This window comes from Mytilus californianus, unplaced genomic scaffold (assembly GCF_021869535.1).
Source record: "Mytilus californianus isolate M0D057914Y unplaced genomic scaffold, xbMytCali1.0.p SCAF_2, whole genome shotgun sequence".
Classification (NCBI taxonomy): domain Eukaryota; kingdom Metazoa; phylum Mollusca; class Bivalvia; order Mytilida; family Mytilidae; genus Mytilus; species Mytilus californianus.
This window is the reverse complement of record NW_026262668.1, coordinates 37,697,911-37,709,524: the sequence shown is the minus strand read 5'-3', so window position 1 is coordinate 37,709,524 and position 11,614 is coordinate 37,697,911. Positions and strand designations below refer to the sequence as shown.

Genomic DNA, 11,614 nt, shown 5'->3' with positions numbered 1-11,614 from the left:
GTATCACTAGCCTGTCAAAACTGAGTTTGTGAGTCTGAACTCCGCACGTGGCAGTTGCATTCGACTCCTATCTAAATTTACTAGGATGGTAATTGTTCCTGCAGAAGGTCGGTGGTTCTCTCCTGGCACTCCAGCTTCCACCAAAAAAAACTGACCGCCACGAAATAGCAAATAGTGCTAAAAGTGGTATTAAACACCAATCACTTAATCAATCTAAACCCAATTTCAATGAAACTTTTTTAAAAGAATTTTTTAGTGCCTAATAAAAATATGCGCTTTTATTTTATTGTTTTCATTTTTTATTATCCAATCGATATTTCCGTTTCCATAGGCAAACTTGGACTTTCACTAGACTGGTACCCGGCCGTTATTTGACTGTTTGACAATAATATGTTTATTTCGAAGGCATACTGAATATTTTATGGAGGGAAACAACCTAGACTTTGACATGTTTATTAAAGAGTACAATGTAAGGTATCTGTATTATCTTCTACGACTCCTACGCGGGAGTGAACAACGATGATGACTTCGTCTTTTTCAGCATAAAGATTTTCTCACTTTACACAAACTGTATCGTACATAATGAAGATTAGGTATATATTAGTCCGCTGGTTTCAATAACCAACAATGAATATCTGAACATGATAATGGCAGTGTTCAGAAAACTTGGTTGCCATAAAAATTTCGAAAATTATTGCGACGATTTTTAGAAAAAGATCATCAAGTATTATTGCATGGCGAAAACAAATAATTCATCAATGAAATTCGAGTCAGATATTCCCAAGTACATTCTTTTTATATTAGATACAAATTCTGATACCGTTTTTGTCGAAGGCAAATACATGTAGTTTCACTGAGAAACCACATAGAGGTACCAAAAAGCGTCATTATAGAGAAAAGGGGGATGCACCAAAAGGATTTTTATATAAGTTTGAAATATGTTTGTTTAAAGATTGACATATTTTTTCAACTACAATCAAACCAAATATTTTTTTTAGCATACAGAGTTTACAAAAGTATTTGCCATTCGAGTAGACAGACATTGGGTGGATGTACATGCATTATGTATATTTAAATGAACAATGCATCTTGATGATTAATCACTGAAAGGTCAAGTATGGACAAAAACAAGAATGTGTCCATAGTACACGGATGCCTCACTCGCACTATCATTTTCTATGTTCAGTGGACCGTGAAATTGGGGATCAAAACTCTAAGTTGGCATTAAAATTAGAAAGATAATATCATAGGGAACATGTGTACTAAGTATCAAGTTCATTGGACTTCAAATTCATCAAAAACTACCTTCACCAAAAACTTTAACCTGAAGCGGGACAGACGGACGGACGGACGAACGTACTTGTACCTTGTACGGAACATTGTCAATTTTTCCTATCGTCATTTATTAATGGTTTTTTTATTGGTATTTGTTTAGGATATTGGTGGGTATGGCAGATTTTGTTATGAATCCTGTTATATTAATCCATGGCATACTTTGTCTACATTTATAGTTTAATGCGATGAAGATTAAAAACAGGTCTATTGTTGAAGACCGTCTGATAATCTCTAGGTGTCTTTTTTTTTTGTGTGTTGTTGGATTGTTGTAATCTCTGTTAAATTTATCAATTTTTATCTAGATAAAGAGCTTGCATGCTGTATAGATTAGAAATATATTTATTATTGAAGACCGTATTGTTGACCGTAAGATGTTTTTTTCTTTCTTGTTTTTTGTGTTGTTGGATTGCTTTATCATTGACGTATTCGTCATATAGCCTTTTATTACTGTAGACAAAATATTTTGTTTCACTTATCTCACTCATAGTTATTGAAACGATAATGAAACTGATCATTGAACCATGATAATTATAAATTAAAGGTCAAGGGATAAATACCAGACAGAAAAGTCCGAACATAAGGAATCAGCAATATTCAGCTCTTTTATCATTGTAAATATAAAGCATTTCACAAACGGCTTATGATACTGCCTGATCAGCATATCTTCGTCTCTCATTCTACAAGGTTCGTCACAGGCAAGAAATAATTGCTATTGCAACAAGTTAAGTTTGGTTTATCCATGTACAAAAATGAAGTTTCGGTGAAAGAGATGAATATTTCTTATAAATATTTAAGGTTTAATGGAGACTATTGTGGCAGAATAAGCCATGTTTGCTATACATACAAACAGCACTAAAACGAAGAATCTTTGTATACAGTCTACTAATCATTACTATATATTAGTTACATATGGTTACAAACTATTTGGCCTTGTTATGCCAGAAAATAACTTGCAATATTGAGCAATCACAATCTATTATTGTCTGTAGCATCATCGTTTTATGATTATAATTGTTTTGGTAATTTGTTTATTTTTTACGTAAATACAGATACATACACCAATCTTGATTACGTGTATACAGTTTCAAGTATGTCCTTCAAAATATTTTCTTTGAAATCAAATTCTATGACATCGACTTTAAGTCACAAATACACAAAATATGCTATGACTATAATTTTACACCAATATTTAAATCACCTAGGACAGTTTCTAATGGCAACCATTTCGAATTCATATACTTATATAACTATATAATTATTTCGCACTAAAATTTATTTTCACTTTTGTACACAACTTCTTCCTTCATTGTCCTACATTTTGTGGATTTATGTTCATCCTATCTGGAACAAGGTAATATATTTTTTCAAGTTATTACCAGGCAAGAATATTTATTTCCAAAATCATCCTGACATCTACCCAACACCGAATATCAAATGATAATTCCCTTATTAACCCCGATCAAGACCCAACGCAATCATCCTACAAATAATTCTTCCCGAAATAAGAAGAAGCAGAACCATGTACAGAAACAACTGAATAGTACATGTAGTAGGTACAGGAAAACACCTATTTGGGAAGAAGGAAAACGTAAAAATGCAGTAATTCTGAGTTGCTGATACAACCGAAACATTCTTTTTAGCATATTATTACGCTGCTGTAGCTTGCGTAATCGTGACATCTTTAAAACACTCAACATAAACAAAATGAGGAGAACAGTTTTTATAAAGAAGGGGTTTCTTGGGACAAACTATTTTATTTACTTAATAAGACACCCCCCCCCTTTTTTTCAATGGAATCAAAACAATTTTTATACTTACCTCCTGAAACAAGGTATTTCGAATTTGATTATTTTTTTTTTCTCAACCCCTCCTTCCCAAGAAAGGATGAATTGGTCTGTGCCTTACTGAATCAAAAGTTTTCCTAGAATATTCAATTCAATTCTATGTAGTGTTCATCTAATATCGGGTACTTCTAGTTTACTCGTGTAAACAATTCTCAAGTATAGGTAATTAAAACCGGTGTATACATGACAACGAAATTAATTTGATATTAGGGTTTATGACATGAAATTATTTATTAACAGGTTTACAATACGCAGCGTTTGGTGTGAACACGGCCTTAGTGTACAACATTTGAAAAATAACTAAAATTTGACAGTTTACGTCTTTTAACACTGACACGACTAACCAGAAAAATGTTCAGTCACAAAGTTTCCTTTAATACTGTTATGTATTGATTACATTCCTGGAATGTTCATTTATCACACTAACTATATCACTATGACCTCTTTCAGAGGCAATTATTACAGATGACTGGCCTTTATTGTTACCTTTATTATAATCTGCTCCTATGTCTAACAGCAACTTTACAATTTCTGTATGTCCATATCTACAAGCAAACATTGTAGATGACCAACCTTCATTGTTACATTTATCATAATCTACTCCTTTGTCTAACAACATCCTTGCTATTTCTGTGTGTCCATATCTACAAGCAAGCATTACAGGTGACCAACCATCATTATCACGTTTATTATAATTTGCTCCTATTTCTAGCAACATCCTTGCTATTTTTGTATGTCCACATCTACAAGCCAGCATTTCAGGTGACCGACCATATCTGTTACATTTTTCATAATCTGCTCCTATGCGTAACAACAACTTTACTATTTCCGTATGTCCCTCACTACAAGCATGCATTACAGGTGACCAACCATTGTTGTCACATTTATTATAATCAGCTCCTATGTCTAACAAAACCCTTACTATTTCTGTATGTCCAAACCTACAAGCAACGATTACAGGTGACCAACCATTATTGTCACATTTATTATAATCTGCTCCTATGTCTAACAACATCCTTTCTATTTCGGTCCAACCTCTACTTGCAGCAAAATGTAATGGGGTTATCTCATTATTCCTACACCACTGATTTACATCAACACCATGGTTAAAACACCAACCAATCAAAGGAATATCACCCAGAAAACATAACTGTAACAATACAGTATCATTGTTGCTTACATCACAGGTATGTGCTAATTGTCTCTGGTAAGATGTGTCCAGTCCATTCAAATGACAGAAAAATCTCTGTCTGAACTGAGGTATCTTCATATTTATATTACAAAACACTTCCTTGACTTCACCCTTTGACCAGTCATCTATCATTCTTTTTATGTACATTTGATGATATTTAGGAGGCACAATTGATATGAACGGATCCACATTGTCTTGTTTGTCTAACAAAAATCTTTCCTTGATTAAACTTATATGTGCATTCTTTATCAAACAATGGAGTATTTTCTGTCCAAAGTAGTACACTAGAAAGTCAAATATTTTATCATGAATAGTTCTGTATATATCTTGTTCCTTTTTCAGGAATGTATGTAAAAATGAGTTCAGTTCATCCTGTAATGTTAACCTTGATATTCCTCTGTCCAGTTTACATGCCTCACATGTGTTCTCAATGATAGCTTTTGTTTCTTCATTTATCTCCCCTGTTAGCGTTTCTTCCTTCAAATTGTTGTTAAACATGACACATAAAGCCAGGGCACAATATTTACTGTAAAATCCTTTTTTCTGTAGATTGTCAATCTCAACTTCATAAACTGAAAAAGGCTTATGGAAGAAATTTTTGATATTAAGTGAAGGATTTTCTTGATACAATTTACATAAAAGTGGGAAGCAATCATATAAATCATAAAAATCGGAAATATCAGGAGCTTCAGTTTTAAGATATACTTCAGCTATTAACTCCTTTTCAGCTAATGATAAGCACATGCTATTTGATAAAAGGTTACATACACATGATTTGCAAACTGATAAACATTCAAACTTGTCATCCTGATACACTTGTAATCGACATGCTACAATTATCTTAGCAAGTTTATTTGAAAGAATCTTTTTTATTGGTTGAATGACTGGTTCCCAAACTTTCAGGTCAGTCTGGTTTAAAGAATAGTTACCACATAAATCATCAATAACAAACAATGTTTTCTGGTTCGGGTTATAAAACTTGACAATGTCACCTGGGTCTGTCATTAGAAGTACATCGTACCCTTCTGTCTCCATCTCTAATGCCACATGTCGTAGTGTAGCCGTCTTACCCACACCAGAACTAGCAGTAATAGTCACACAACTGTTCTCCTTTATATATGTCAGTACATGTTTGGCAGCTCTGGTTGTTACAAACATCTTGTCATTGTCCTTCCACTCCACAAGCACCTGACTGAATTGTGCTAAAATGTAAGTTATTGAATACATATTACGGACTTTATTTAAATTATTTGGAAGTTTATGTGATTGCTTACGATGCGATATTCACAAACACAACTTTGCTAGTTGAAAATGATTCAACTAAAAGCATGACTAGCAACCAAGTTTAACACATAATCAAATTTTGCTAATTAAAGACTTTCTTTTAACTTAACTCAGTTTTATTGGTTTTATTGAAAAAATAACTGTCTCTAGTCATATAGACATTGTCCTCCAGACGCCTTTTAATTTTTTGTGTTGCTTCATTGATATATAGCCTGCACTTTTTATTCATCTTGTAATTGCCCGCAATACCATTTGCAAAGGAAATCAGCATCTGTTTGTTTCTTTACTCATACTTTAACATAATTCCGATGTTTCAGTGATATTTTTGCATTCTCATGTTATAAGGTTGCTGTCTCGTTAACATATATACTACTTTTTTTTAAATTGATGAGTCAAACTTGTTAAATATTCCAGGTCGAAACACGATAAAACTTTCATTTTTTCTTCCATTTTGTATACTATTGTATATATTTTGGCGGTTTAGAAGAAGGGACAGTCGCTTTTGATTGACTAAGTTTTTAGACGGTAGAACATGAATTCTAACATGAGCTTCTTAGGAAGGATGAAAAGAGCTAACATTATCCTTTAATTTCACGTTCTGCTATACAGATGCTGTCCTCTCACTTAATAATTCAAAGTTTGATGACTATGTTGAACGCATCTATACCATCAAACTTGAAATAAAGGATACAACAGATACATGCAGTAAAGTCTTTCTCATATCTTGACTTACATCTAGTAATTGACAATGAGGGTCGGTTAAGAACAAAGAATTACGACAAAAGAGAATATTTCAGCTTCCCAATTGTGAACTTTCTATTTCTATGTAGCAACATTCAAGCAGCACCTGCATATCTGTACTACTAAAGGAAGAGACCGATTTGAGCCGCAACTCCTCTGAAACCATACAAAGTCGAAAATATTTGTGATATGACGTATAAATGTAGTGTTTTGTATTTCCTAAATTTGTCTTTGAAACAATTTTTTTTCCACAGAAATCGTCAATTTTTTAAAAATATCCAAATTCGGAGACCGTTATCGATCCGTGTTTTATACGATTTCGCGCATGCTCAGTCGACGTACTGCCCACGGCCAACTCGCACCACGCAAACACTCACTAATTATTACAACTTGCATCACTCTATCAAACTCGCACCACCAAAAAAAAGAAGAAATATAACAAACTCACAGAAATGTGTTTAATCATTAGATTGTTTTGTTCGTCTCTTAGTAAATTCCTCCTTTTTCGCAGCACCCGTGTCACACATAGACAGAAATCGCACCTCTCAAAAAAAAATACTACAAAGTCGCACCGCTGAAGAAATGTTTTAAATCATCAGAGAGTTCTAGATTATCTTCGTCTTCTCTAAGTTATTTCCTCCGTTCTTGGAGCACCCATATCACACAGAGACAGAACTTGACTCGCACCTTTCAAATAAAAACAAATACTACAAACTAGCACCACTGAGAAATGTTTTAATCATCAGTGTTCTAGGTTGTCTTCTTCTCTGAGTTATTTCCTCCGTTCTAGGAGCACATGTGTAACACCGAGACAGAAGCTACTAATTAGACATTCAAACTCCTATGGAAAAAGAACTGACAAACTAATAAAAACTATCAACATAATGCATCAGTGCATAGAAACAGTTTGAGAAACACGAATCCAAGCTGTGTATTACCACAAACATTTCAAGTAGTCTTCAAGCCGCGCTCGCGCGGGTTTTTTCTAGTAGAGTGTATATCTCCCAGTTGTTACGATATTCCAGAGCTTGCATTTCCTATCATAATTTCCTTGAAAGAGGGCTGCTGCTTACAAGGAAGTTATTGAACCAAGAGTTCCAAGTGGCGAAGTTGAAATAATCCCTTCGAAAAGATATGCACATCGACATTATGCACAACAACTGTACAAATATTCATTGGCCTTTTTGATTTTTTTGCGATGATAAAAACTTTTCTCAAATTTTGTGATTTTTAACCAAAAATCGTTTTTTCCAAAACTAAATGGCCAACTTTCATCAAAATCGATTATGTATATTATGATACTTTGAACAACAGTGCAAAATTTCATTGATGTTGGAGTTTTTTGCGTTTACAAAAATTATTGACGGACAGATGAAAGACATACAGAAAGAAAAAGACAAAACTATAGGGCTACCGCATCCAAAATATGGAGCCCTAATAAAATAGACACATTAACACATGAGAACCTAGAAAACTGACATAAGGAATTGATTTTTAAACATAAACTGTGTATTCGTTTTTCTATCTGTTGTTTTGAAAATAATACACAAGCTATTTTACAAATGTGAAACAGATCATATGTACACTACATATGGGAATGGCTTAGAGATGAGCCAGTTATAAACATGATAAAGCACAAAAAGGATACAGGTGCTTGAATAGTTCAAATTTAAAAATACTTGACATTTACATGTTTACCTCTTACATTCCATGGCACTGTATCTTTTAACTTCTCTACTTCAACTGTTAGATCTGCATTTGCTATTTTCAAACTCTCCACGGATTGTTTTAGTTCCCTCATTTCATCATAAGAACGTTTAATGTCCAATATTATTTCTTGGTTTGTCTGGTTTAATGTCTTTGTTTTCAGGTTATCACACTCTTGCTTCATTGGTTGTCCACCTAACCTGCCGATAGCCTGAAATATTATATAAAAGGAGAGGACAAGTTTAGTTAATTCATATTCAACAAATTATTAAATATAAGAAGCAAGTAATTAAGAATCAATGTATTTCAATAAAAACGTGTTTCTGTTCTCAACACAAAATTCATTGAATGCTTCTAATATTAACTACATTGTAGGAATCTTGACCTTTCAGGTTAAACGTAAAATGGAATTTAATGAAAGTCATTAACTACTTAACATTTTATATTTGTGAAAATGGTATGATAATCCTGTGCAAAGAGGAAAGATGCGCCTGTATGTAATTTTGATAGAATAAAGCAAATGTTTTAACATAAAAATCAACCTTTTAAACAAGTAAACAATGCCAAAGTTTCAAAGTCAATAAAGCATGACTATTATATATCAATGTTTCACTTATACTAATGTGTGTGTGTTGTCTATTACCATGATGTCAACAGAGAAGTGTTCATTCTGTGCTGGTATTTAGTCATGTCTTTCATTTTGTAATTCCATTGATTGAGAATGACAAGAGAGAGTCCAGCACTCAACAAACGAATTAAACTGCATTATGTGCATTGATCTGTCTAAAGTAACGAACCTTCATAGTGGTTGTATCAATCTAATCTTAACACTAGTAAACGAATTTTGATCTAAAACGGTAATTTTTATCTGAACAGCTCTTCAAAAACTGAACAATTTATTTTTCCGTGTTTCCGTCTTTCAGTCAATTTTCAGATCTATCCACTGCGGTTAATTCAGTACTGTTCAGACAATTCGCATGCATTCAATTAAGATCTGTTCAGTCTTTGTTCTGACTTTTAAGGAGTTGTTATTTACCTGTACGGATCAACATCATACAGAATTATTTGAAAAGCAACTGAACACATGTGAACAGTACTGAATTGACTGCAAGCGAATTGTATGAACAGTACTGAATTTATCGCAGTGGATAACTCTGAAAATTGACTGAAAGACTGAACGTAATTAAATAATTAATTGCTCAGACTAATCATGTGGTGTTAATATCAAAAATTGGTTTACTTGTGTAACGTATTTAGCTCATTATGAAATTTGTTGCTGATGACTAACCTTCAACCTTTTAAAACCTGTAATAACCAATTCTAAATGTTTTAGTAATGAATTTTACATCTCACAAATGTTCTAAATAGGACCCTGAAGGATGCAGACCTTTAAAAGCCACTGTTAAAATTGCTCACAATTTTAGTACATATAGTAACAGCATCTCAGACTGAGGTTATCAACCAATGCTGTGGACAATAGTGTATTATTCTAAGGTACTTACACCAGTTATATCGTCCCATGCTGTGATGAACATATTGTTGGCTATTTTCCCCTCATCCAGATGAGCCAGATTGTTTCTGTAATATTTTATTCTGGCCAGATCTGAAGTAGGTGTAGTTTCATTAGGAGATGGTAACCGCTCATATCCACCATGAGGAGGGGTCAAGTTTGTCAGGTTTCTAAGTAACGTTATCATTAGAGTTACATCAAATGTTTTAGAATCAGGTTCATCTTACAAATAAAATATAATATCATTCAGTCATTGACCAGTGATGATAATCACAATAAATATCAGTTATTATAATTAGAGTAAGAATTAATGACGACGATAATGATGGATGGCTGTTTTTTTTTGTTACGTCCAGTGGCAAATTAAATAAATATTTAGGACGAGAACATTTAAATGTGATATGAAAATATAAAAATGAGCCCTGCTTGACTGACACTGACCGACAGAGCTGGATTTTGTACGTGTTAGTCTGCCGGAAGGTATGTCACCCTACCCAAACACAATATTCCGACTCCAGAACTACAAGTCTTGGCTCTTACTCCTAAATTCTAGGCGCTTAGCGGAGAAGCAGTAAATCACACTGACTAGGTCTTTGATCTGACACGGCCGGGGATCCAAAATGTGAAACAATTAAAATCTTTATGGATAACTTATCGCTTGATATAAGTAAATAACATTTAACATAAGTATTTTTTATTTATGAATGCGGTTTTTGTTTTATTTTTGTTTGTTTGTTTTTTGTTTTTTTGTTTTATGTTACACGATGTGCATGAAAGTGAACTTTGTCGTAACTATGCCACTGCTACTTACCAGGAAATCTTGGGAACAGCAGGTTCCATTGTGGCTGATTAATTATTCGCTTTTTTTTAAGGTCTCTCAAACTGTTGTATTCTTTTTTCATAGAGGAATCCAAACAAGCTGGAGCAAATTCCCGATCAAACAAAGCTCGTGCTGCACAAGGAGATATTCCTGTCAGTAGCAAGCTCATCCTGACATAGTTTTCCTCCTCTTGTGTAAGACTAGATGCCATTGCCTTAGACAGTAAAAATTAAGTTGATAGTTTTCTATTGTATAGAGTTCCAACTTTATTTCCTTAAATAAAACATGTACAATGTTAATCATAGCTGTTTATGCACAAATCTGGCCATTGTTTTTATATATGTTGATATAAATCAAGACTGCTGCACTTCTCATAATATTCCTCTGGCTGTTTGTTAACTGAGAGAACCTTTTTTAACATGGGTGCGAGAGAATTTTCTGAAAGAAACCCGTTTATACACTGATCAATATACACTTTAAATTATCTTCAAATATTTTTTAATCAACCAATTATTAATGTCATTCATCTGACCTTGAACTAACCTATGTTGGAGTTTGGTTGTGCATGAGCTCAGCATTTCAAGTAATTGGAAGAAAAATGGCAGCTGAAAGGTGAAATAGAGAAGGCAGCAGAATTTGTTGTGTGTAATATCGCAAATTAATTTGACCTAGAAAAACAGCCTTAAATAGGTTAAGAGACATAAAGAGTATATGATTAACATTTAATTTATAGTTTTATCAATGAAATGAGATGAAACTGAACCATGAAAATCGACCTTATACTGTGCTTACCTGACTATTTGTAGTTATGTTTATATGTCTGTGTATATTAGATATTTGCAGAAACTAGGTCTATACCTAGGATTACACAGAGTTACGATCACAGTTGACGAAAAACAAGGGGTCATCTCAAAATATAAAAAAACAGTAATAGGGATACATAGTCAAACCAAATGATTTTTTTTATTATTTAAGAATCGCTGTCTTGAATATCGTCACAAAGTCCCCATAACTTTGTATTTTTAAAGTTCTCCTATGACGTGTTTAACCTCTACCCTAATGTGTGTAATATCGAACAATCTGTTGTCTTATAAGAAGTGTCGAAACTTGATGTATGTTCTGATATATTTTGTCGCCCAACAAAAAACAACAGAGATCCATACGCTTTCCCCGAGAAATTG

At 33.4% G+C, this 11,614-nt stretch overlaps 1 protein-coding gene across 1 annotated transcript; it reads right to left on the bottom strand.

Moving 5' to 3' along the window:
• Positions 1-3,378: 3,378 nt before the first annotated feature.
• On the bottom strand, positions 3,379-11,319 carry LOC127729802 (uncharacterized). Its single transcript, XM_052237708.1, has 5 exons — positions 11,226-11,319; positions 10,425-10,706; positions 9,606-9,835; positions 8,095-8,314; positions 3,379-5,573 (listed from the first exon to the last, which is right to left on the bottom strand). The coding sequence occupies exons 2-5, from the start codon at positions 10,642-10,644 to the stop codon at positions 3,562-3,564; spliced, it is 2,682 nt and encodes an 893-aa protein (XP_052093668.1). The 5' UTR covers positions 10,645-10,706; positions 11,226-11,319; the 3' UTR covers positions 3,379-3,561.
• Between the last annotated feature and the right edge of the window lie 295 nt (positions 11,320-11,614).

Coding starts and splice junctions, on each gene's coding strand:
- LOC127729802 (XM_052237708.1), bottom strand. CDS start 10,644: ATGGCATCTAGTCTTACACAAGAGGAGGAAAACTATGTCAGGATGAGC. Junction 8,315..9,605: donor CATGGGACGATATAACTGGT/GTAAGTACCTTA, acceptor ATAATATTTCAG/GCTATCGGCAGGTTAGGTGG. Junction 5,574..8,094: donor AGTGCCATGGAATGTAAGAG/GTAAACATGTAA, acceptor CTTACATTTTAG/CACAATTCAGTCAGGTGCTT.